We start from the raw sequence: 23,890 nt of genomic DNA, 5'->3' as shown, positions 1-23,890 counted from the left end.
TTTCTTTTGGAGATACACAAAGCCCTCCCCACAGGCGCTATTTTAATCTCACTTATGTCGAGTTTTTGCCCGAGATGAGTAACGATTTTCGATATAGTTGTTTAATACGTAATTAACCAGTGAAAAGCAGCATCAGGAAGTACTTTCAGGAAGTAGTTTGCCTCAGTGTTTGAGTGACAGCTGTGCGGCGGTGACAGCCCACACGGGACGGCAGCCCGCAGAGCCGAGCCGACGCTCAAGATGGCAGGTAATGGCACTTTTTAACCCGAGTTTTCTTTAATATTTTGGCGCTGTGCTGGCATTTGTAAAGTGTTTTCGGGCAGTTGAGGTTTTTAGTAGTCAAATAACGGCTTCTGCTCCACTTCCTGTGTAGTACTGCAGGACGAAGTGGGAGAGAAGTCAAGCGAAAGGGCTAGACAAGCCATGTTAGCAAACTTAGCAGCATCTAGCAGGCTAAGCTAACGAAAGCTCCTTACGGGGTATCGAAATGGGTGACTTTGGGACTACACTGAATCATATATTTGCTCATTGCATGTAGATTACTTTTTTAGTCTCTTCAGACCTCGATGGGAGAATACTATGACCCGTGTTTATTATCGATCTGTTATCATAGCAAACGCGAGCGAGTTGACCTAGCCAACGTTAGCCGAGTTGCTAAAGTCATGATCAGCCATAAGCTGACCAAATCCTGTTTTACATCACAACAAAGGCGCGATGTTGTTCTGTGCCAGCGTGGTTTTTTGGGGTGTTGTTATATATATTATGCCGTTGATTATTCTACTCCTGAAACGCCTCGTTTAATGTGTGATTTCGAGGTAGGCACTGTATTATATTTAGAGCACATTCCCTTGCTTGCCCAGCTGTAAACACTGGCTTCTCCTCATGGGACTTATTTCTGGTCTCTTCCGTTGACTACAAACCCCCCATCTGCTATTGTCCTATATCGAGGGCTGGGTGGTATTGAAAATAAACAGTGAGAAGGTCTTCTTGTGCTAGATAACATGATTACTCACACATTTGTTTTTGAAAATGTGCTAATTTGTAAATAGGGGGAAAAGAACTTTAAATGCATTTAGCGTAGGGCTGTAAATATAATTTTAAGCCATCTGGATTATTTTTATGGATTTGGCACTTACTACTATTAAACGAATAAATCCCAACCAAAATATAATTCGACTTTTATCAAAAAATAAATAAATATTATTTAATATATATATATATACATATACATATACACATATAAATACATACATACACACACACATATATATACATACATACACACACATATATATACATACATACACACACATATATATACATACATACACACACTCTGCTGCATGTGATGCGGAAAGTGCTGAGCTATATATAAGAATAAAAAATAAATAAGATTCGAAGATATTTATATATGTTAAGGAACGAATATATAAATTAAACTGAATTGAATTGATCAGCTCAGGTCTTGCAGTTTGGAGAGGCATTGAGGCAAGACTCTAATGGTTTGGACATGCAGAGGAGGGGATGGTGAATATGCTAGATAAACGAAGTTAAAGATGGATCTGCGAGGCAGGGGGGGGGAGACCACAGACAAGCTACATGGATGTAGTGAAGGAGGACATGTATGGTTGATGTGAAAGGAGACTGGTTAGAGATAGTGTGAGATGAAGACAGATGGCGTGCTGTGGCGACCCATGATGAATATATATATTTTTTCATCATATTTTGAGATATATATATATATATCTCAAAAATACAGTTTTTACATTGCATTTTGCAAACTACTTGGCAGTTTATCATGACTACATCTTTTGACTCTGCTGCATGTGATGCGGAAAGTGCTGAGCTGAGCCAACAGCGTAGCTGCTGTGCTGGAGAAACTGTTATGACAGCAATTCTGAATTATTGAGCCGTGTTTTTATATCGGCACATATCAGACAATACAAGTGCAGACCAGTATGACGCATATGAGACGGGTGACATGCCAATCTGGCCATATTCAAGATGTTTGGCATTATTCAATATGAGTTGCTTGAAATCTCTGATATTGAGCCAGTGGAAAAAAATAAAAACAAATAACTAAAATATCAGCTTGAATGGAGTGATAGGGTAAAGTTTAACCTGGAAATTGAATTTCCTATCAAGTAATTCTGCAATCATTAATCATGACCGTGTTATGTCTTTTTGCAAGATGAAAGAAAAACAAAAAGTGTGTTAAGTGCTGTGGTTGGCTGCAATTGAATGCACAATGAGGGTTGGATTTATTGTATTAGGTACACCAAGCAAAAAAGAATGCAGTCCGATACAACCTTATACATTTTGTCATAATTAAGGATTTAATGTTCAGTTTAAGACAATCAAACTGTCTGTGCAGTTTGGAGGATGAAGGCCTTCATATTATGCTATATGCATTGTAATAGATGATTGTTAAATCCATTTTCATCAGCGAGGGTTGTTAGAAAAATTGTTAGCATTTAATAGAGTGCAGTTTAAATAGCACCAAACTGACAATTGAATGATCTCACATCATGATAATAACCTGCATTTTTCATCTGTGCTTTTATGGATGTGCACTTGACCATTGCAGCTTATTAACTAAAGAAAACTGTGCAATGAAGCAAAAAATGAAATTCTAAATTATTCTTGATCAAGAAAATTGGGGGTGGATATCAATCAGTTTGTTTCTTTAATTGATTCTGTTCAATTTAATGTGTTAGGAGATCAAAGTAGGCCTAGACAGGTTTTCACTGTTAAACCAGCTTTTTTTTTTTTTTATTATTACCTCTGTATCTGCTTGACCATGGTGTAGAATAAAGTTGTTGTTTTTTTTTTTTTTGTTTTTTTTTAAAAGGCTTGCACAAGATTAAAATGTGTGAAAGCCCCAATTGCCAGTTTGTGGTCATTGTTTTTTGCCAACACTGATGAATGGATGCTATTCTGATGAATTGCACAGTTTGGTACCTGTTTTTTAACTGGAGTCTAATCTCAGCTCCCTTCGCTAATCACTGTGATAAGTATTGATTGGATTTGCTTCTCCTCCAGGCCATAGCAGTGACAATATCACTTGAATGCATCAAGTTTCGCTTTCACCAAGTGATGACATTAGGGAGACTACTGTGATTTATTGCTAGGAGACTTTGCCCCCTCTTAGTAATTGACTTACTCTAAATGTGCCATTCAGACCAGGGTGTCAATAAGAGATGGTTCTTCCGCCATGGATCCCTACCTCACTAACTGCCTTGTTATTGCAGGTCTATCTTTATACTTTGAAGATGGCCATGATGATCTGGATGATTGTAAGTATGCCAATAACACTGCACTAAAAATAGCATACTATTGTAGAATTATTTAATTTCATATAACAGGAGCTTTGTTCAGCAGGGTCCTAGATGGAAATACTTTAAAAAAGATCTATATATTTAAAGCTAGTTGACTCAGTACCTTTAGCCTGGCACTCTCACTACTGTTTTACCCGTTGGCCATCATTTAGGCCCTTAGTATTTGAAGTCGTTTGAATAGTCATCCAATATGTATATCTAAAATCATCTTTATTTTGTTCCCACAGTTGGATTTGATGACTATGGTACAGAGTGCGACGGTATCCGCATCACAGCCTTCCTGGATGCAGGACAAGATAACCTTACTCCTCTCGGGAGGCTAGAGAAATATGCTTTCAGCGAGAATGTCTTCAACAGGTAAGCAGAGGCCCGTGGTCAAGCTGGTCATGCATTAGTCTGCAAAAGCAAAGAAAATTTGTGGATAGGTTGACACACCATATTCTGCAATGTAAACACTGAGCAATAAATATTTTATGACTGAAAACTGACCTGCTGGCTTTGACCACAACTCAGATCTCACTTTACTACAATATTCTACAGCTACTAGAGCTGTCTTTGGTATTTGAAGCTCACTGAAATTATTTTAAACCAGTGGTTGCTATAAGGAACTTTGGAAGTAATTGTATGTATACTAAAATGCTTCAGTTTAGCTACTGTTTCCAAAATGTCTGTCCAAAGCTATCTTCACAGTAATGTATGTTTTCTCTTCTGAGCTGTCCGTCCATCCACAAGAAGCCCATGTAAATTTTCTCCCTTAAAGCTTGTGTGTGGTAGTTGTATCAAAATTACAAAAGTATCTTATTTCCCGTATTTGATATAAAGTAAAATTTCTTTTGTTTTTTCCTAACTTAAAGAAGGATGAATTGACTTTGTTGGGTTTTGATGGCTAATGTGAACAGGTGCCTGGTCATCCAAACTTAGCAGCAAAACTGTAGACATGTCGGATAAGAATGTGTGCCAGTAGCATTACAACAAATTTTGAAGGTCTTATCATTAAGGAAACATGTGCAAATCAATGGAGGGGAGCGAGGAAACATCTGTTAAAAGTCACTTCTTGTATAAAAATCTTTGAGGAAATGTAGCCAGATATTGAGACAAACTTTTCATCAACTTTTCTCAGTTGGGAAATAGTTGCTTAAAAGACTTGTGGCAACATAAGGTTGCACTGAGATAGCCTTTTGTTTTCTGGCCTTCATTCAGAAATCATCTCTAAGTCTTTTGTTATGGTTTTTTTTTTTTTTTATTTATATTTAAAACCCGTACTGTGAAGGAAGACCTAAAGACTTAACATAGAGCCCTGTGTGGAGGCTGGCTGTCTGGCTTTAGAGTGATTATTGTAATCCCTCTCTGTTATATGTTTAAAGGATATTTAGTTTAAGGTCTGTTTTTCTGTTATCAGTGTATAAAGGGGAGGTATTTAGTCTGACACAGGTTAGGTGGGTAAAAAAACAAAGCAGAATAATCAGAGGTGTCTCCAACCTCAAAAGCTGCTCGTGTCTCTACACGAACGCCTTACATTCCAGTCTTTATGCTTTTCATGCTCAGCTTTGCAGGGTTAAAGCTCTGCTGTCATTTCCTAATGCACGTGTGTGTAATGCACTTGACAGCTCTGTCAGTGCGGTGTGTCACGCTGTGTGCTTTTGAAACTTGTAGGTATTGGCAGGCAGTCCACTAACTTGAAGCTCCCATTGCTTTCTAGGCAAATCGTGGCTCGTGGCCTGCTTGATGTGCTTCGAGAGTTCAGTGACAATGAAAATGACTTTATTAGTGTCATGGAGACCGTTGCGAGAATGTCGGAAGATGGAGGTAGCTGTATTTTCGTTTTCACAGTATGTAACTGTGGTTGCAGTTTATTCTATTTTATTTTTTTAATGTGGTGCATTAATGAAATATTGCAATTTGTGTAACTAAGAGCCCACAGTCCGAGCTGAGCTGATGGAGCAGATTCCTAACATCGCCATGTTTTTGCATGAGAGTCGGCCCAACTTCCCTGCTGCTTTCTCGAGATACTTGGTACCAATTGTTGTCCGGTATCTCACTGATCCGAATAACCAGGTAAGTCTGTAGACCTAAAGAAAACAAAAATAAGGTAATTGCAGAAATTCATATGAATTGGTATTGTTCGTTTGCCTTGTTTTGTTTTTAACCTCTGACCCTCGTATTTTTAAGGTGCGGAAGACGAGTCAGGCAGCACTGCTCGTCCTGCTGGAGCAGGGCCTCATCTCTAAAGCTGACATGGAGACCAAAGTTTGTCCAGTTCTACTCGACCTCACAGAACCGAGCAGTGACGATGACTACAAAATTGAGGCAGTGGCTGTAAGACAACACTGTATTTTAACGAAAAATGTTTAAAGAAATGTTGTAGTGGTTCTCAAACTGCGGGGCGGGGATCACCAGGAGAAAAGCGGGGAGTTAAACTACGTAAACTTTTATGTAAAATAACCTCTGTTTAACTCAAATTCAAGTTGAACCCTGTTTTGTGTGGTTATAATCAAGAATAGTAAAATATAAAAATTGTGATACGTGGAGCACACCAGAGGAATGTTTTAGTATTGTAGCTGGAGATTGGGCTTGATGTAGTACGGCAGAATAAAAACACTAAACTGGATTTAGGCTACAGGTGTAGGTGTGACTTAGCAGTTAAACCTGTGAAGTTCTGCCCAGGTAGAAACCTTCAGTGGTGTCTTTTTATTACGTTCTGGGACAAGTTTCTAAATAGTTTAAAATGAGTAAATAAGGACAGCAATATCATTGTACAGCAGAATTTAATCTAAAGGTACCAAAGTTAAGTGGATTTTCTTTTATTAGTGGCACTTTTAGCACATAAGCGATTCACTAATTTACTTAACTCAAATCAGTATTTTTTTTCCTTTTTTTTTTTTTTTTAAACCAGATTCATCCCCCTGAAACCTTTTATCATATAAACACAAACCCCTTCCTTTACTATTTACTCTTAATACCCCAATTTTTATTTATTTTTGTTCCTTTTCAACCTCAGTGCACATCTTATTTCTCTGAGGTTTTCTGTTAATTTCGTGGTTCAAGGTTAATAAAATGAACCATCGCTGAGCTTGTGATGGCACTAAACTCTGTTCTTGTTCTTCTCTGTACAGATCATGTGTAAAGTTGTCACCATGTTGAGCAAAGACACAGTGGAGCACTTGTTGCTGCCACGTTTCTGTGAACTGTGCAGTGATGCCAGACTCTTCCAAGTGCGCAAGGTAACGAGCTCAACCCGAAGGTATCTTTAAAACTCAGAGATGACTTAAAGCAGATGTTTAGACTGAAGTCACAACTTTGACAGTAAAAATTTAATTGTGGTTCTGCTGTTCCATTAGTGTAAATCCAATCACTCATTGAGCTAACTTTAATTCGTTTATGTGCGGTAACTTAGCTTACACTGCGCTGTTGTGTATTCAGTGTGGAATTTTAATTGGCTGGCGTAACTGGTGCCAGTTGGGGAACATGATTTAGGAGCCGTAAAGGTAGTTTAACTTGGCAGATAGCTTGTTATAGAAACTTGTATAAAAAGCATTTTATAAAGCAATCTGCCTCAAGGCTGCACTCTGAATGAATCATACAAATCAGTACAGGTTCCTATTTGTGATATTGGGACTCAACTCTTTTTAAGATGCTGTTTCTTGGTACCTTCTTATTCATTCAGGAACATAATTTTTTTTACAGTTTTACTCTTAACACAGAGACATTGGTATCATTTTTGTATTGCAGGTGTGTGCAGCCAATTTTGGAGAATTTTGTTCAATTGTAGGCCAGGAGGCCACAGAAAAACTGCTGGTAAGATGCCCAATACTGTTTTTCTCACAGATTCGGTGTGTAATTTTATGCTATTATGCAAGATGAAAGTTTAGTACTGTGTCCTTGAAGCTTTTCTTTAGATGTGCCTTATGAATTCGCATAAAGTGCCTTATGTTGTGTTAAACTGTTGTGTAATCAGAATGATGTTATGTAACGTTTGCACGTCAGTAGTTTCTTCATGGTTTAGGATTTCAGGCTGTACTGATGTGACTTTATTTTGACATAGATGCCCAAGTTCTTCGACCTGTGCTCAGACAGCCTTTGGGGCATCAGGAAAGCCTGTGCCGAGTGCTTCATGATGGTCTCAAATTCCACCTCTCCAGAGGTGCGGCGCTCCAAATTGTCCCCCCTGTTCATCAGCCTCATCAGTGACCAGTCCCGCTGGGTAAGATACACAAACACACGAGGACAGAGAGGAAAATAACTTGGAAATGGAAGAAAGGGGGGGGGGGGGTTTAAAATTACAATAACAATCAAGTGTAACGTCCTGAGTGGTGTGATGAAATTAGGGCAGTTGTTGCTTGGAGCTATCTTACATCCATCTTCCCTGTTTTCGATGCGGTATGCTTGCAACTTGTCAGACTTTCAAACTGGGACTTGAAATCAGAGTGTTGTCCTTTTGATGTGTCTAAAATTAAGAGCAGAATACACATTTTCTTCTGTGTAGCAGCACAGGATCATCATCTAACCAGATCCACAAGCTGTGTGTGTGTGTGTGTGTGTGTGTGTGTGTGTGTGTGTGTGTGTGTGTGTGTCTTTTTGTTTCTGAGCTTGCAGTTTGTGTACTATCTTTTGAGGGTATTTCTTACCTCATCGTTTCTAAGACTGATAAAATTTGAATGATTGGCACAGTGAGCAAGACAAATTTCTATATACTCCACTTTCAGGTACGACAGGCGGCTTTCCAGTCTCTGGGGCGCTTCATCTCCACCTTTGCTAACCCATCCACCACAGGCCTTCACTTCAGAGAGGATGGTGCACTACTAGAGGTCCCCAGATGTACATCTGACAGGTAAGATCACCTGTTTATCACTGCTATAACAAGAAGCATTAAGCGACTCAGAAATGTCCTTCTTTTGTCATGTCCACATAGTTTAAGACGAAATGCGTATGTCTCGAGTCGTGTCTTCTTAGGTCTGGATGTTTAGGCCATTAAGTAAGCTGTGAAATGTAGTTCAGGCTGTGATTATATCAACATGCAGGAGGTTTGAGTTTGGTCTTGGCACAGACGCTTCTGACTGTTGCATCATCAGTTAAGTGAATCATGGTTTGAATTCACTGGGTGTGACCTGAATGGTTCAGTTTTGTTTTCATTTTTTTATCAGTTTTTATGTGGAGGGGAAAAAATGTCAAATAAATGGAACAGATTTTATTTTTAATTTTTTTTTCTTCTTCTTCATGAATCCTCAGTCTTCCATTAAGCTTTTAAGTGTGCTTCTGTTTACAACTTAAAAAAAAAATCTGTCGGAGGTAAAAGGCAATTGGAAACATTTAACTGCTGGCTTTGAATGGATGCATCTACTCAAAGTTATCTACAATTTCTTTTTCTCTTCCTCATTTCAGCGGCTGTTCCCTAAACTCCCTGAACTGCTCTGACATTAGCAGCTGCCACACAGAAAGAACCATCACCCACACGCCTCCAAACCAGGACGGGCGCGCCACGCCGTCACCAGAACATGTGTCAACAGCTGACAGCGAGGAATTGCACAACTTTGATAACAGCCACACCTTAGTCCCTGAAGAGATGCATGGCGGTTTCACCCACACAAACAGCAGTGATAGCCCGACAGCTACAAACAACGCTAAGAACACGAAAGAGGCGGAACAGACAGACGAGAACTTTAATTCTTTTCACTATTGGAGGTCTCCTTTACCTGACATCAGCGGGGAACTGGAGATGCTAAGTTGTCAAAAAATGGAAGAGGTGAAGGAGGAAAAGAGAGAAGAAGAGGAACCTACAGAGAATTGTAATGATTCCAAGTCTAACCATGGCAAACAAGCTACCAGTGACCAGATCCAGAAGGTTTTGGACTGTTTGCAGCCACACATGGATGACCCCGATGTACAAGGTAAGGATACGCAGGTAGAATATCTTTTGTCTTTTTGTACTGAACTGGCATGTAGATTCAGCTTTGCATGTAATTCGCCTCCAGCTCAAGTTCAAGTGTTGTCGGCAGCTCTAAAGGCAGCCCAGCTCGACAGTCCGACAGACGACAGCCCGACTGAACCCCAGCCAGAGCTTCAGCCAGAGCTTCAGACTGAAAACGGTGCAGACAGCCCTTCTGCAGAGAGTGAAAGTTTGGAGGTTCAGTCAGAGATAGAGGTGCAATCCACAGATGAAGAGCAAATGTCAAAAACTCCCACATCCTCAGAGTCGTGCCCCATCCAGGAGCAAGGAGACGAGGAAACGCAGACGGAGCCACTGGAAAACCAGGAGCAGTCTCCTCCCAACTCCCCCGTTCTGGTACGAGCCAGTGACTGTCAACTAATGTGACTGGATTTTTCTTGATGCAAGTAGTTGACAGTATTTTCACACTGCTGTAATGCATACTGTATTATTGCAGCTAAACTAAAACTAGGTGTGAGCTAGAACGTCTGTTCTGTCTTGTGGCATCACTGATGATCAGAACATGCATTTCTGTGTGTTTTCATTCGTGAAGTTAATGTTTGTTCTGCAGGATTTGATAAAGAAATGAAATGCCAAATCAAGTCAGCATTTTTTCCCTTTACTTTACATTTATCTTATAATTCCATAAAAATTATAGAAAGAAACCTAACACTCAGTGATTCATTCCCTTGTGAGCAAGCTTTTGGTTGCTGGAGGCTTTTTTCCTCCTCGCTGTCTGGTGGCAGCAAGGAGGAAAAAGCCTCCAGCAGAGCCAGGCTCAGGAAGGGTTGGTTGTCTGCCACGACTAGCCGGGGGCTGGATGGGAGGAAAGAGAAGGGGAAAAAAAAAATAGAAGGATGTAAAGATGTGACGCTTTTAGGAAAGCACACAAACTGAACAGCCAGCTTCTTGTGCTGCTTAACCCCAGCTTGGAGTCACATTTTTATTAAGGAGCTGCAAGTCAGGTTAAGGTTGCTGTAGCTCAAAGCAAAAAGGCACTGCATAATTTTATATTGCTGTGCCAGTGTTGTTGCTATTATGATCAGTGTTGCTCTAGGAGGTCTGCTGGATCTGACCGCTCAAGTTATTTGCATTGTCATAGGTTTGCAGCTCAGGGGAAGAGATTGCACTGGGCAATTAGAAAGCCTTTAATACATTAACATTGTGAAAGGCTCAGTTTAAACTAGAGATGGACCGATCCGATATTACGTATCGGTCCGATACTGACCTAAATTACTGGATCGGATATCGGAGAAAAATAAAAAATGTAATCCGATCCATTAAATATCACGAAAGCACCTCACAAAACTTGCAACACGCCGTAACTCACCTCAGAACGTTAGCACGTCGGAGCAGTATGCATCACGTGATAGAGCGGCTGTGGCATGCGGGACCTGTCGGTGGTCTGGATAGCATGTGGAGCTTCGCTGCAACGGCATTCACCCGACAAAGTTATCCCCGAGAGAAGTAAAGCAAGTGTGTAAGTCCATCTCTGAATGTTTGTAAAGCATTCCTGCGTTAAGCTTAACAAGCGACTGCCTCTTCTCGCTGCTACTTCAATCATGAAACTGCTTAATGATCAGCTGATCGGCTTTCTGTCCATCGTCTCTCTTGTTTGCTTTTTGGCCCACTTTGCACCAGAAAGAGGAAACCAGCGGCTGAACAACAGCAGCACGTTTAAGCTTGATCAGCTGTTGTTAGAATTATTTAATATTACTTTCTACTCGAGGATCTTTTTCTACGTAGCTGACGGCTGGTAACTGTGCAGGGGCGGATCTAGCAAAGTTTAGCCAGGGGGGCCGATAGGGCATTAACAGGGAAAAGGGGGCACAAAGACATACTTTTCTTTCTTATTCTCATTTAAAATGTCTAGCTTTTAATAAATAATTATCTGACACCCAAAGTTTTAATTTGATGTAAAATGAATAGAAGTCCATTACTGTATATAGTAACTATTAAGTCTATATATACCCTAGTAAGCTATAGTACTTTTTCCTTTGGGAAGGTACCATCTGTGCAGTCTGCAATTTTGTTGAAGAAAGATGTTGAATCTATTTAATATTTCTTGAAAAATAATTGATTTCTGTGCATTTTTTTTCACACTGCATCAAATTAAGGTTGATTACGTCGATTAAGCATCATGAGGTGGCGGTGAGGGGTGGTTCCCTATTTTTTATTTATTTATTTTTGTTGTTGCTGGGAGTTGGAACCCTATTAGTTAGGTTGCTTAATATTTATGCTAAGTACTCTTTAAAATACCAGAATAGGGAGGATGGTGTAGGTTTAAGTTTATTAGATTGATCAGTATTGCTGAACTATGAAATATTTTTTTGCATACAGGTATAACAGAATAGCTTTAGTGTAGTTGTTGTTTTAAACTTGAGTATGAACTTATACAAAATGCAGCAAGATATTTAAAAAACAGTTTTGTTGATTAAAAACACTATATCGGATTCATATCGGTATCGGCAGATATCCAAATTTATGATATCGGTATCGGTATCGGACATAAAAAAGTGGTATCGTGCCATCTCTAGTTTAAACTAGAAACTGTTTTTACTTTACGTAATCAAGTGTCTCAACTCCAGCATGGTTGCGTCTGATATCAAAGGCTCCAGAGCTACATTGTAACTGTTTTTACAAACAGTTACAACTGATTTGGACTTTTCTCCAGTACTTGGTGCACGTCTGCGATCATTAACAGTATCTGTGTGAATTTGTCATTTCCTCAGGAGTCTGAACTAATTGAGAGTATGGAAGAGGAGGGAAAGGATGACTCCCCTCACAGTCCATTATCTGAGGATAAGCCTAAGGTCCAGGTGAGTCAGCAATGATATTTTCCAACCTATAAATATTGATCGCCATCTAAGAGTTGGTATTGATTAGCACTGACATGGATTAGTCGCTATGCTTGCCTTCTGCTCTGAGTGCAAACGCATTAATCTTCGTTTCCAGAACGTGATCCCGCAGCAGCTGCTGGATCAGTACCTCTCTATGACGGACCCGGCCCGCGCCCAGACGGTGGACACGGAGATCGCCAAACACTGTGCCTTCAGCCTGCCGGGGGTGGCGCTTACTCTGGGTCGCCAGAACTGGCACTGCCTCAAAGATACATATGAAACGCTCGCTACTGATGTGCAGGTAGTAATGCAAACATGAAAGGAAGCACAGGGGTATTTTGGGATTAGATTTGCTGTTTGACTCTAATAGGACAAACAACACTGCATGAGAAATCTAAGCTGCCACACTAAGCTGTCACTAACTGACAAAGAATATGTTGTTTGGATTTTGGAGCTCTGGGATTTCTGCCAAACGTTGAGAGCTACTGTGCCGTGTCAGTGGTCAGCTAACTGGAAGCAGACTCCTTGCAGTGTTGAATTTTTATATGCTTCTTATAAGGAAGAGAAGGCAAGAACACAAACAATGACTAAACTTTATTTTGATGGATGACTCTTAAGCATTTCAAGACTACTAAAGTAAATTCTGGATGTGTCACGTGTGGGGTTTTTTTGTTTTTTTTCCCCCCGACCACAGTGTTGGTCTGGTGGCTTAAGATTTCAACATGTTCCTCTCATGAGTGTCAGTTTCTGAATGACATTTAAATGAGACCTTAACGCAACAGTGTTGGTGTACTTCAAAGAGCAGTGATTGTGACAGCACTCACACTGTTACCCTTTATTTCCTCACAGCACTGAATGTCTCTATAAGCATTAATGTAAGGTTGATGCTTTTCAGTGGTTTAAGTTTTTCTTAGTAATTTGATTGTGTTTTTTGATGTGGAAAAAGAAGCTAAAAGGATGTTTTATAAGCCGCTTCCTTGTTCATGGATGGTGTTATAATCCTTTTATGGCCTTTTCTCTCCTCCCTCGCTCTCAGTGGAAGGTGCGACGTACACTGGCTTTTTCCATACACGAGTTGGCGGTTATCCTGGGGGACCAGCTGACAGCAGCTGATCTGGTACCCATCTTCAACGGTTTCCTCAAAGACTTGGATGAGGTACGCATTGGCGTGCTCAAACACCTTTATGACTTCCTGAAGGTAAGATTACAGGTTCACTTACTTCTGGATCAAGTAAGATATAACTTTGGTTCGGCTGTGTTGACATTCACACTTCTGAAATGCTTGGTTTTTACAGCTCTTTGATTTTTAGCACACTCGGTGGCAGAATTTTGTCGTTTCCAGTAAAAACTGAGCCATATTGATAGGCTAGCTCTCTAATTGATCTGCTCTGTGTTCATCTTGTTGTTGTTGTAGCTGCTGCACGCAGACAAGAGGAGAGAATATCTGTACCAGCTGCAGGAGTTCATGGTGACGGACAACAGTCGCAACTGGAGATTTAGATACGAGCTGGCAGAGTATGTCGTCTTTTCTTCCTACTGTCAGGATGAAAAGCTGGAAACACATTTAACTTTAAGCTAACACTCGTTCAGATAGGCTCACATTGTTTTACCGTTTAATTCTGCTCTTGCTGTTTGATTTAACTTCATTGCTCTTAAATTGTGATTCACTTTTTGGTTGATTGTACTAGCATGTACCGTGTATTTGAGTGAAGCACTCTGCTCCTTTCCCCTCTGCAGACAGCTGATCCTGATCATAGAGCTGTACAGCCACTATGACGTTTATGATTACCTCAGAGAGATAGCGCTCACACTCTGCTCTGATAAAGTCTCCGAGGTCAGGTGGATCTCTTACAAACTGGTAAGCTTACTTTTTTTGTTTTTGTATTTAAAAACCTTCCACCCTGGATGATTTTAATGATGATTGGTGGGGGGCAGCTTTGGCAGCTTGTAACACATAGCGAGGTCAGCAGAAACTCTGGAAACTTTAGAGGAAATGAATCACTCAAATGGAAGTGTTCATGCGTGGCCTGTGACCGATGAAGTAACGTCCTGATGGCTGTGTTTGATCATCTTGGCTCATCTCCAAGGACACAGTACAGTCGACAGATTAACTGAGGGGAAACCTGTACCGCCAAGTTCTTGTTTGTGTAACAGAGACAAATTCATAATCGTGCTAAATATAGATTGGCTTTTCCTTTTAGATGAACTGCAGAGGGAAAAAAAATGTACGTATTTTTTTCTCAGCGACTCACTCGTCAACTCTTGTGTTCTCAGGTGGTGGAGATCCTGCAGAAGCTTTATGCTTGCGGGGCTGATGACCTTGGCCTGAACTTCATCAACGAGCTCACTGTTAGATTCTGCCACTGTCCCAAGTGGGTGGGGAGGCAGGCCTTTGCCTTTATCTGCCAGGTGGGTAATGCTCATCTCAAGTGTCCCAGTTCTCTCGGCTTTAAATGTCTGTAACTGCATCAGTGACTGTCCATGCTGCTGCTGCTGCTGCTGGGAAATGGAATAAAATAAATAAAGTGACAAACCAGATGCCATTTGGAGCTTTGAGGTAAAACAGCCTTCAAGCTGCGTATACACGAAGTGTTGAAGCTGACAGCCAGTCACTTAAGGATATTCCAGGCTCCGGTTGCCTAGATAACCTTCTATTAGATTTAGTCCTGGTCAGATGGCAATCAATGATATCCTGTGTGCTCACTGGTGACCTCTTCAGTCACTCACCTGGAAATTGTTTATCTCTGGTCCCACCCATTTCCTGCCGCCTGTGGTTACGTGACCCATAGTCACTGGATGTCATGGAATGTCATTCACTTGTCGGCTTGTCACTTCCTGTTAGGACAAAGCTGAAGTGCCATTTATAAAAGTTTTTTGGGGGAGGGGCATCCCCAAGGAGGTTTGTGAAAAATCACAAACTATGTAATAGAATTATTCCCTTAAAACTACTTTTGTTAATTGGAGTTAAAATTACTGAAGCAGAGCAGGCATTTAGTTTATCAGATGAACAGGAAATAACAGGAAAATTGCAGACCAATCACAGTTACCCCCCCCTCTCAATCCCCAAAAGGCTTGTTCTGACCAAGTTGGGGGAAAAAAAACAGTTATTGTTCCTGGATAATGTTTAATTTACTTTCAATAAAAACCTTTGTCCATTTGAATGCAGTGAAAATTTGTCTTAAACGTGTCTCTTAATGTAAACAAATGAAAAACAACAAAAAAAAAACATAAGCATGTACATGTCACACGTATATAAACCTCATTATGAATTGTTAATCATGTTAATGTTTAATGTAATACTACATTACAATTCACAATCTGGTTTTTAAATTGTTATGATGAAATGTGAGCTTTCTCCTGGTGTGTGATTGTTTTAAATGGACAGACGATACATGCAATAGCAGTGGTTGTTTCATGTCATGTTCACGTCGCATAAGAGATGTGCAGTGACATGAACCTGTTTGTCAGCTTTTCTGTGTGGTCAGATGCTTTCGTTATGTTGCTGCATCACCCTCACTGAGTGCATTTTGACTCACTACTTCCTGCATTTGGTTTGCTCTTGCCAAATATTTCCCATAGGCCGTAGTGGAGGAGGATTGCATGCCCATGGAGCAGTTCAGTCAGCATCTACTGCCCAGCCTGCTCAGCCTCTCATCAGACCCCGTGGCAAACGTCCGCGTCCTGGTAGCCAAGGCTCTACGACAGAGCGTGATGGAGAAAGGTAATCCATAAAAAAAAAAAAACTGACCATCTAAAGGTTTTCATACTTCATCAAGAAAAAGTACAGGGCATAATTGTAAAGCTGTCAGCATTCGGTTTTACAAAGTTAACCAACAGCATGGCGTGAGATGTTGGTACACTTGTAGATTTTTGAGCTTTGGGCAGAATCAGGGGTGTCATTTTTTTTTCCCCCCCCTCTGTTATCATCATAAGCTTTTGGTCATAACATACTTCTCCCTTTGAGTGTATTAAATATGTTTTTATGTTGGTAACTATATTGAGCTCTGAGATTTAGGTGAGTCGGTGTTGTGACACTGAAGTTGCAGTTGCTTTGTTTCTTAAAGTCAAAGTTACTCTCCCTTCAGCACAAGCTCTGGTCATTTGCTCATAACTTTTGATTCTTCCCACTAACTGGGTTTTGTGTCCAGCGTACTTCAAGGATCCGGGCTGTGCTTGCGCTGACGAGCTGGAAGAGACCGTGATGGCTCTGCAGTCCGACAAGGACCGGGACGTCCGCTTCTTTGCCAGTCTGGACCCAAACAAAGGCTTGATAGACACAGCCCCCCTGATCTAGCCTCGGCTCTCCCCCTCCAAGCCCTGTTACAGCCCACCTGCCTGTCTTACCTACCTGTTTGTTTGACTGACACCCAGTCAGTTGTAAACTGCAACACCAGCACCTGACCAGATTCCCCAGCCGCTCGCCTGCTGGGCAGATTCACACCAACGACCACTTGAGAAACGATGGCAGATGTTCAGGTTGCTACGTTAAAAGTATGAGCATGCTCAGACACCACAGCTCTGTCTCTGGTTGGGCAATACAAAGCGCACATTACCTTCACAGCAACAACAATGAGGAGAAGAATAAAGAAAAAAAAAAAAAAAAAAGAGAGCAAACTTGTGAATTTTCATAAGATGAGCAGGACTCAGACGTCAGCTGGACTGCTTTGCGTCAAGCTGCCGTATTTTACACCTGAACCTTCCCTCTGTCTCCTCCACACTAACATCGACTCAGTCCCCAAACACAGACTTGTAAAACTACGACAGGCTCTCTGTCTCCAAAGCTAATTCTAAGCTTGACTATGAAATTGAGGTTTTGTTCTTGTGTCTTTTTTTTTTTTTTTTTTTTTCTTGTGAATTTCTTAACGAACAAGCGGGCGAGGCCTGCCTGACTCTGATGTGTGCACTAACTCAGGGGGACTCATCTGAATCTCAACAGCATTATTAGCTTACACATTAAGCAGAAGCTCCTGGATCCCTCATGGAAAGAAAACAAAAAACAAAACAAAAAAATCTCCAGCAGTCTGAGCAGCGGACCAGCCAAACCAAGTAGCTCTGCTGGTGTCTCGCGCCTCAGTTCATCTTAAATGCCTGTTCTCTCAGACATCCTTTTGTCTTCTAAGATGTCCTCTGAGTTATTGTCTGTTCTCTTCTAGCTTCTCATGTTTCTCCCCCTCTCTTTCACCTGGTCTTCATGGGCCACTAAAACCACTACTGCTGCACAGAATGCGATTCTGCCACTCAGCGTAACTCAATTAAATTCATATCTTTTATAAAATAACAATGACCTAATGAACTTTTGATTGCTTCCCTGCTCCGTGTCTGTTAACCAAAAATGTGACACAAACTGTCTCCCAAAGAGCAGGAGGCTGATGAAATACCTCTGCTTGGACATGACTGGCCAGTGTGAGGAGCATCTGTGGTTCAAACAGGCTCTGAATGTCCTCAGTTGGTGATTTATTTTATTTTTTTCCCCTGTGGTGTTAACTCAGACATTAATAACAAGGGCTCATGAAATGACACAGGGTGATGCAAAACTCAGAGAGAAGAGGAAGAAAGCAAGCACATTGATGGATGTTTTTTTTTTTGGCATGTTTTTTTTCCCCCCTCAAACTTTGTGTTTGTGTGCATGTGTGCGTGTGTGATTGTGTGCGCGCGTGTTTAAAGGTCCATTTCACTTAAGGTCGACCTCCTGATATTGAGTTGTGACCACGGTGGTGTTCAGTGGATCCGACTGACCGGTTGTAAATTAGGAAATAGGAACGGCAGTGTTAGTAGGCTAAAAAGATGCCTGATCGTTGTTTCCCTGTCTCGGTGGAATTATTTCAAGTATGAGATTTTTCACAATTTTGGACAGCTTTGAACCTGTGGAAAAAACATTATGGAACCAAGGCCAGTGTAGTCGGGTTTTGACCCGTTTTGAGATGTGTTATAAATATTGGGAGCAGTCACCAAGTCACTTTGTGTAGTCTCTCGAGCTTGTCTGTTCTTCCTCTCTTGTATATGGTAACCCCCCCCCCCTTTTCTTTTTCTGTTGTTGGTTTTTTTTTTTTTTTTTTTTTTTTTTTTTTTTTTTAGCTTAGAAATAAGTTGAAAACTTAAATCAATTGTGGTGTGTGAGCTTTGCATCTCAAGTCCTCCTTCCTTTGAAAGGAGAGCTCACTGCAGTAATGGCGGTGTCCACTCATCTGTCTGCAATTTGTGTCCCATCTCATTTTTTTTTTTTTTTTTAAATGTAGAACAGTTAATATATACATTTTATGAGAATTATTTTTCTTTTTCAATTATGCACCACTGTTCAAAGATTTTATATCCTAACTTTACAAAATTTACAACCTTTGTAATATTCAATGGTTTCTTTTAAAAAGACATTTTATGTAATGTTATTTTTAGTATTCCGTAATTAAAATGATGAAAATTACAATGCTGTGTTGGTTGCTTTGTTTTGCCGTTATTGTCTGCTGTGGTTCAGTCATACAAGGTTAATCTGTTGTCCAACATTTAAATGTTAGTTAATGGCTAAAACATTTCCTGGAAATGAACAACAAAGGTTTGAACCACGTAAACAACTGAGCAATCCGATATTAGATGTTTAGATCTCAGCCTATACTGATTTATATGGAGTAAAAGGAAAATCTGACAATTAGTATCAGCTGATGTTCTTATACACTCAGTGGCTACTTTTTTTTAGATCCACAGGTTCTTCACGCAAATATAAATTTGGTCAGTCACATTGTAACTGTGTCATGTAGACATGAAGATGATCTGTTGAAGTTCAAATTGAGCATCAGAATGGAGAAGAAAGGTGATTTACGTGACTGAGTGAGGCTTAGTTGTTAGTGCCAGACAGGATGGTCTTTCATAGTATTTCAGAAACTGCTCATGTACTGGGATTTTTCTCTAAGTTATCTCTAAGGTTTACAGAGACTGGTCAGAAAATATCCAGTAAACTGTTCTCTAGGCTAATGCTAGAGGAGAATGGATAATATGCTTCCAGCTAATAGGCAACAGTAACTTAAATAACCAAGGTCTGCAGAAGAGCAACTCTGAACGCACAATGTGTCGAACCTTGACTACTTCAGCACAAGACTACATTGGCTGCCACCTCTGTCAGCTAAGAACAGAAAATTACAATTTATACAGACTAACAAAACATTAGAAAAACATTGCCTGGTCTGAGTCTTGATTTCTGCTGCAACATTTAGAAGAAAGGGTCAGAATTTGGAAGAAATCATAGAGCCATCGTTAAGGGTGGTGGTAAAATCGTGCGGGAGGATATGACTCCAGCACAATGATCCATCTGGCATGAAGAAATAAGACTGGGCTGAATATTAAATGTGTACAAAAAAGCGCATTTGATAGTACAGGCTTGATTTCAGGATGCTGTAGCTAGAAGTGTTTTGGACTGATGATGTCATTAAAGCTGTAATGTGTAAATTGCCACAAATTTCTACCACTTATTATCCCCCCACCCCAACACACACACAGGTACATATACACTTGCTTGCACTCTTAAGAGCACAAAGTCTATTTATTATCACTTCTTTAAAATCTTTAGATTTGAAGCAGCAATTTTCTTTAAAAGAAACAAACTAATTGCTGATTAATATCAATCTGTCTTTGTGGTTTCTGCTGTCCTTCCTGCTGATGGGAACTCCTGACAGAGCCCCTCACGTCTTTCTGAAAAGCAGCAGCTTACGGTCCCATGCAGTGCTGCCAAAGCTCTGGATTAGCTCCATGCCACAGTGTCTTTCTAGGTGTTCCCTGGCATGATCTGCCACATCCCCTCGGATCTTCAGGGTCTTAAAGTGGTCAAAGTCCGAGCGTCCCAGTTTCCTCAGCCGCCGGGCTGCAGAGCGATAACACTTCCAGGGCTGGGCCTCCAGCAGAAGGTGCTGGCTCATGGAGGACAGGCGAGAGAGCAGCTGCAGCAGGCCCAAGTCTCCGTGGTTTAAATGGACCCACATGGTCACAGCTAGACACAGACACAAGTGGAAGTGAGAGCAGCCGTGCAGGCTGAGGTAGTCCTGCAGCTGGTTGGTGTCTTTGGTGATGTCGAGAGGGATGAAGGTGATTCTACTTGGCAGAGGGTTTATCTCCTCCGCTCGCTGAACTAGAGTTTCATCCAAGTCGAAGCCCAGGAGGTGAACTTTCCTCCTATCAGGCTGTTCCTCAGGCACCAGATGTTTGTAGAAAGCTATGCTCAGTTCCTGCCGTTCAGTAGGTGAAAGGAAAAAAAGAGGACAGCTGTTATAGAGCTGACAATTTAAAGTGATCCTTAAAGATCAGCCTCTAAATCTATTTTAAAGTGTCTCTGAGGAAGGTTTTTAAAGATATAACGTCACCAGAACTTACGTAATGGGTGTGATCCCTTATATCCAAACCTCTGATAAGTCATTCAACTAAAACAAATGTGGTATGAGGACAGAAATTTACATTTAATTATTAGTCTGGATTATAAAAATGAGTCTAAACGCAAATATGAGCATTTATGCATAATCGAGAACATATCAAAAAGTCCTGCCTATTTAAAGGGGGCCACTTAGGGATATGGCCTAAATCATTAGTATGTATGCATGGAAAAAACAACAGAGGTGGACTTACCCCTGAGTTACAGCCCACGTCCACGATCAGCGTGGTCTCATCACTGTATCCTAAATCCCTGAGCAGAGCCGGTGGAATCAGACTCAGGCGGTTCTCCGGAGGGTTGAAGCTGTAATAATTTATGAAGTTACCGTAAGGAGCGGCGCCAGGATCGTTTATTTCATCGTAAGCATCAGCCTTGCTGTTCTTCGAACAGGTTGCCATTGTAATATGTGCGTCCCCTAAATGACTCCGGGTAGAAAACAGTGCTGACCGAACTGTTAACTTTATTTAGTTAATTATTTAAAGTTAAATAATATCAAACTAAACTCCTTGTAAGTAAGATCATTTATAAAAAAAAAAGTACCAAAATGGCTATATATAGCTAGCATATGATCGATAATGACGCTGTTTTGTTTTTACGTGAATAGTGTTGAACAGTTTCCAGAGTTGAAGTCTAGCACAGTCGCTTAATGGAACTTACTTACTGAAGGGCTCTGGGTTCTAGGAGGCAGGGGCGAGCCAAGGTGGCAACAAGCTGACGTTCAGCCTGACGCCATGGTAACGGTAGCCTCTGATACTGTCTCTGCGTCTACAACAGGGATGTCAAACTCATTTTACACAGAGGGACACATATACAGCTCAGTCGGATCTATAGCGGACTGGACAAAAAACAGGATGTGTTTTTTCTTTGGTTTTGTATGAATGGCCACGGGGAAGCTCTACGCTTCCGTATAAAATAGTTGATCACATTTTACTTACTGAAAAAAAATAAACATGCAGTTTAGTTTTGTAGACCATTAAAATTCTACTTATATGATCTTTCTCTAACGTAGCAATATTTCATAATTAAAATACTATTATTATTCATTTATTTTACCAGGCCATTTGATTTGTTTCACAGTTTAGCAACTAGCCCTGCCTTTTGTCCAACAATGCACCTTCACTGTAAAATGTTCTTCTGAAATAAACGGTAGCGTCTTGATTAAGTACTACAGGGGAAATATCTAAAAACTCAGAGATTTACTCTGCGTGCTGCCGCAAACACTCCCCGTAAGTAGGTGGCGCGCTGCTGTTTTGCCAAATCAAGAGAAATGTCTCATTTGAGTGCCCGTACCCGCACCTTACGAAAGCGAGTCCGCTAAAGTAGCATAGCAGCTGTGCTGACATTGAGAGTGATAACGCAGGATAGCACAGTCTTATAATTCCAGGTAAGAAAAGACAAAAGTGTTGACCACGAGAGCTTTTTCGAGTCGTGTATCGGCTGTTAATGCGCACGCACAGAGCTGGACAACAGCTTTTTTTGAGCTCAATGACAGGGAGGAGATAACTTGTCCTGTCTGGGAATGAAAACAGCTCCCAGGTGTCCAGCCAGAAAGTGATTTCCGGTGTTCCACGTTAAATGTTTTTTACGTTAACTGGTTAGATTTGTTTATATATTCCACTGTACCACATTCTGCATGTTACACGGCTACCAAATCCAATCAATGTGTGTCATTAAATCTGTTTATTTTAAATGCTAACACCCCAAATTCTTATTAAATAATCGAGTTCACTTGTAAGGTGCTCTGTAGCCATCTCCTCTTTTGAAATCCAGTTTGTCGTTTTTTGTTTTTAACCCAGATTAGTGACTCTGATTGTGAACAAAAGCTCCAGCAGCTCAGCGCGGAGGAAACAAGCTACATTTGCTTATTTTGTGCAGAATATTGTGATGAAATTACCTTTTACTGGGAAGGCAGTAGGTCACGTTAAACTGTGACTATCACCAGTTAACGTGGGCGTGTTTCCTAAATCAGCAGCATGTGTTTAACTGCGGATCTAACATCTGGAACTCGGAGATGGAACATGTAAACAAATCTTAACCATTTAGCCTGTATTTAAACTGTTGGAAGTTACTTGTTATAATCTATCAAACATATCTCTCTTTTTGAGGCAGAAAGAACAATCCTGCCACAGGTTAGATGTTGTAGTGCGTTTCTTGTAAAGTAAAAAGTTGAATTAACTGTAACAATGTGTTTTTCAGTAGAAACAAAAGGGCAGCTTACACTTCTGTAAAAATACTTTAAGTGGCAAAAAAGACTTGATTGATTATAATGTTGAACAGAGAAAAGGCACTATAATGCAGAGTCATCAGGAAACTAAAAAAATATATACTTTCTATATAGCACTTTGTAAATCCTGTTGACTCCAATGTTTACCAATATAAGATATTAAAGATACAAAAGCCTTGACAGGAATAAAAACTAAAAGATTTAATGCCTCTCTGCCTCCAGGAGGTCCTGAGACTTGATTAATTTGTAATTAAGGTTTTTGCTGGTGTGATTGGTAAAGCTGAGCTTGTTTGTGTGATAAGCAGGAGCAAATGTTTGATAAAATCTCAGTCATCTTGTTCCAGCTTGTCCAGTCCAACAGTGGGAAGTATCAAGTACTTCTCAATAGTTGAGTATTTCCATTTTAGTCTACTACTTGTCAGGAACATGCGGGTTCAGTACTTATTATATTTAATGCACACATATAGTAAAAGGTGTGGATGATGGTGATAATGTTGGGAGTATTCATCAAATTAACAGATAACAAATATTCTCTTTAATAACTGACTTCAAGTTCTTGATTTAAGAACCAGTGATGTTTGCAGTGTTGTTACTTTTCAGCTTATGAACCCATTTTAATCTCTTGTTCCTGATTTCCTTCAGGATCCCCAGCATGGTAACAGGAAAGCGGCTCGCAGACATCGGCTATCGGGCATTTTCTGCCTCGATGATGCTGCTGACGGTGTACGGGGGCTACCTGTGTGCAATGCGAGGGTACCGCTACATGGAGAGGCAGAAGCAGCTGAAGCTGGCAGCAGAGAACCAGGATCCTGAAGTCATCAAAGACTGACAAAAGCTCTGCTTTTTGCACACATGTGGACATTTCTCATTCCTCCTCGTCTTTGTCCAGCAGCGAATCGTGATGTTTATTCTTCAGAGGACACTTGTGTGATTCCAGCAAGGGCACGGCCCCCTTAAAGACGAGGATTTGTTTATAAAGCTCCCAGAAAATTAACCACGAGCATATTTCCATCACTGGCTTCTGTCAAATTCATTCTAAGCTGCAATATTTCAGGAATAAGATGTAATTGTTTGTATTATATGACATTAAATGCATTCAGCTACACAGTGTTGTGTAATATATTGAAATAGGACTCAAATAAGATGAGACAAGCAGAA

General features: G+C 40.6%; 3 protein-coding genes across 6 annotated transcripts; 2 read left to right on the top strand and 1 right to left on the bottom strand.

Moving 5' to 3' along the window:
- Nucleotides 1–106: 106 nt before the first annotated feature.
- On the top strand, nt 107–18,329 carry ppp4r1l (protein phosphatase 4, regulatory subunit 1-like). 2 transcript variants are annotated; one of them, XM_005943246.3, is made up of 20 exons: nt 107–247; nt 3,252–3,296; nt 3,566–3,695; nt 5,038–5,144; nt 5,251–5,393; nt 5,508–5,654; nt 6,452–6,559; nt 7,068–7,133; nt 7,381–7,539; nt 8,042–8,166; nt 8,718–9,223; nt 9,308–9,618; nt 11,994–12,080; nt 12,217–12,402; nt 13,138–13,299; nt 13,516–13,616; nt 13,839–13,959; nt 14,376–14,510; nt 15,681–15,822; nt 16,250–18,329. In XM_005943246.3, the coding sequence occupies exons 1-20, from the start codon at nt 241–243 to the stop codon at nt 16,393–16,395; spliced, it is 2,934 nt and encodes a 977-aa protein (XP_005943308.1). In that variant the 5' UTR covers nt 107–240; the 3' UTR covers nt 16,396–18,329. The 2 variants fall into 2 exon arrangements, with proteins under 2 accessions (XP_005943308.1, XP_042084772.1); XM_042228838.1 differs by lacking the exon at nt 107–247 and having other exon boundaries at nt 1,375–3,296.
- Nucleotides 18,330–19,593: 1,264 nt separating this feature from the next.
- Nucleotides 19,594–21,139, bottom strand: LOC102294814 (pre-miRNA 5'-monophosphate methyltransferase). Of its 2 annotated transcripts, XR_001337046.1 has the most exons (3): nt 20,703–20,920; nt 20,454–20,500; nt 20,098–20,308 (listed from the first exon to the last, which is right to left on the bottom strand). XR_001337046.1 is itself a non-coding variant. In XM_005943250.3 (2 exons), the coding sequence occupies exons 1-2, from the start codon at nt 20,904–20,906 to the stop codon at nt 19,769–19,771; spliced, it is 744 nt and encodes a 247-aa protein (XP_005943312.1). In that variant the 5' UTR covers nt 20,907–21,139; the 3' UTR covers nt 19,594–19,768. The 2 variants fall into 2 exon arrangements, 1 of the variants encoding a protein (XP_005943312.1); XM_005943250.3 differs by lacking the exon at nt 20,454–20,500 and having other exon boundaries at nt 19,594–20,308; nt 20,703–21,139.
- A 45-nt stretch (nt 21,140–21,184) lies between these two features.
- Nucleotides 21,185–23,835, top strand: LOC102294419 (cytochrome c oxidase assembly protein COX14 homolog). Of its 2 annotated transcripts, XM_005943249.3 has the most exons (3): nt 21,778–21,892; nt 23,077–23,119; nt 23,375–23,835. In XM_005943249.3, exon 3 carries the CDS (start codon nt 23,385–23,387, stop codon nt 23,559–23,561), a length of 177 nt encoding a protein of 58 aa, XP_005943311.1. In that variant the 5' UTR covers nt 21,778–21,892; nt 23,077–23,119; nt 23,375–23,384; the 3' UTR covers nt 23,562–23,835. The 2 variants fall into 2 exon arrangements, 1 of the variants encoding a protein (XP_005943311.1); XR_317113.3 differs by lacking the exon at nt 23,077–23,119 and having other exon boundaries at nt 21,185–21,892.
- The last annotated feature ends 55 nt before the right edge of the window (nt 23,836–23,890 follow it).

Source organism: Haplochromis burtoni, unplaced genomic scaffold (genome assembly GCF_018398535.1).
Source record: "Haplochromis burtoni strain Fernald_Lab_line unplaced genomic scaffold, NCSU_Asbu1 Contig_357, whole genome shotgun sequence".
Classification (NCBI taxonomy): Eukaryota; Metazoa; Chordata; class Actinopteri; order Cichliformes; family Cichlidae; genus Haplochromis; species Haplochromis burtoni.
The sequence above is the reverse complement of the archived record's forward strand: the minus strand, read 5'-3'. Positions and strand labels throughout refer to the sequence as shown.